Genomic DNA, 1,246 nt, shown 5'->3' with positions numbered 1-1,246 from the left:
ATAATCTAATCTAAGTCGACAAGCTTGATCACCATCAACTAAGGTTGTCCCCTTCATGATCCTATTTTTCACTACTCCTTGTCATTAGTTCCTTCAATATGTCATACATATTAAAACCATTAATAAAGAGTAAGGTATCATATACTACGTAGTGAAAAATAAATCATCATATGATTCATACCTGATGTGGAAGCTTCCTTTTGTTTCTTCCCTTTAATGGATTCAAGATAATCCTTGCAATTGCGCCTTCAATGCCCTAATTTGCCGCAGAAATGACATTTGTCATTGTCCTTATCCTTCTTCACTCATCCAGTAAGCTTTATACCTTTTGAAGTTGATGTTTTTTCATCCTTGTCTTTCTTAGATAATTTTATTTTCTTATTTTTATTTTTCTTAGAAGAGACAAGATGAACTGAAGGCTTCTCATTCGTAATGGTATTCTAAGTCTGTGTGAGCATATTCAATAAGCTTGAAAGGGTTACCTCAATCTTGTTCATGTTGAAGTTCAACACAAACTGTGAATAGCTCTCTAATAGCGAAGAAAATATAAGGTCTATGCTCAATCATGATCCATAACCCAACCCAACTGCTAAAGTCAAGTGATATATCTTATCATCTTAAGCACATGAGGCCTTGCTGGGCTTCCTTTAGGCATCTTACATCAAAACAATTCCCTTAAAATGTTGAATCTTCCTATGTGACTTTCCTTATCAAACATTTTTCTAAGGTTTAGGATAATATCTAAGGCATTCATAACTTCATGTTGCTTTTGAAGATCTAGACCCATACTAGCCAACATTACACATGTGGCTTGATTGAAATCATCCATATAAACTCTATAAGCCTTTTTTTCCTCATTTGTAGCATTATCACTAGGTTCCTCGAGAATAGGACCACCTAAGACATAAGCCTTTTTCTCTTGTTTCAAGACAATCTTGATATTACGAAACCAGTCAATGAAATTTGAGCCTGTTAACTTCTTTGCATCAAGTATGCTTCTAAGTGATAAACTATTCGCCATGATAGATTTATATCCTATATAAAACAACATATATGATTATTAGTCATTAACGCAAATTATATAATCATAAAGACAAGGTTTTAGAATCTTATATGTTTATTCTCAATATTTTATCAAAATAATAGCCCTTTTTTACTATTTTGAGAAATTTAACCTTTAAACTTCTTATTAAGCTAGGACCCTTTTTATCCCACCATGATCTTGAATGACTCAACAAGCCATAAT

General features: G+C 32.7%; 1 protein-coding gene across 1 annotated transcript; it reads right to left on the bottom strand.

Moving 5' to 3' along the window:
- On the bottom strand, positions 662-1,021 carry LOC108660650. The gene has a single exon (XM_018114903.1). It carries the CDS (start codon positions 1,019-1,021, stop codon positions 662-664), a length of 360 nt encoding a protein of 119 aa, XP_017970392.1.

The sequence above is a fragment of the Theobroma cacao genome, chromosome 2 (genome assembly GCF_000208745.1).
Source record: "Theobroma cacao cultivar B97-61/B2 chromosome 2, Criollo_cocoa_genome_V2, whole genome shotgun sequence".
NCBI classification, from domain to species: domain Eukaryota; kingdom Viridiplantae; phylum Streptophyta; class Magnoliopsida; order Malvales; family Malvaceae; genus Theobroma; species Theobroma cacao.
The sequence above is the reverse complement of the archived record's forward strand: the minus strand, read 5'-3'. Positions and strand labels throughout refer to the sequence as shown.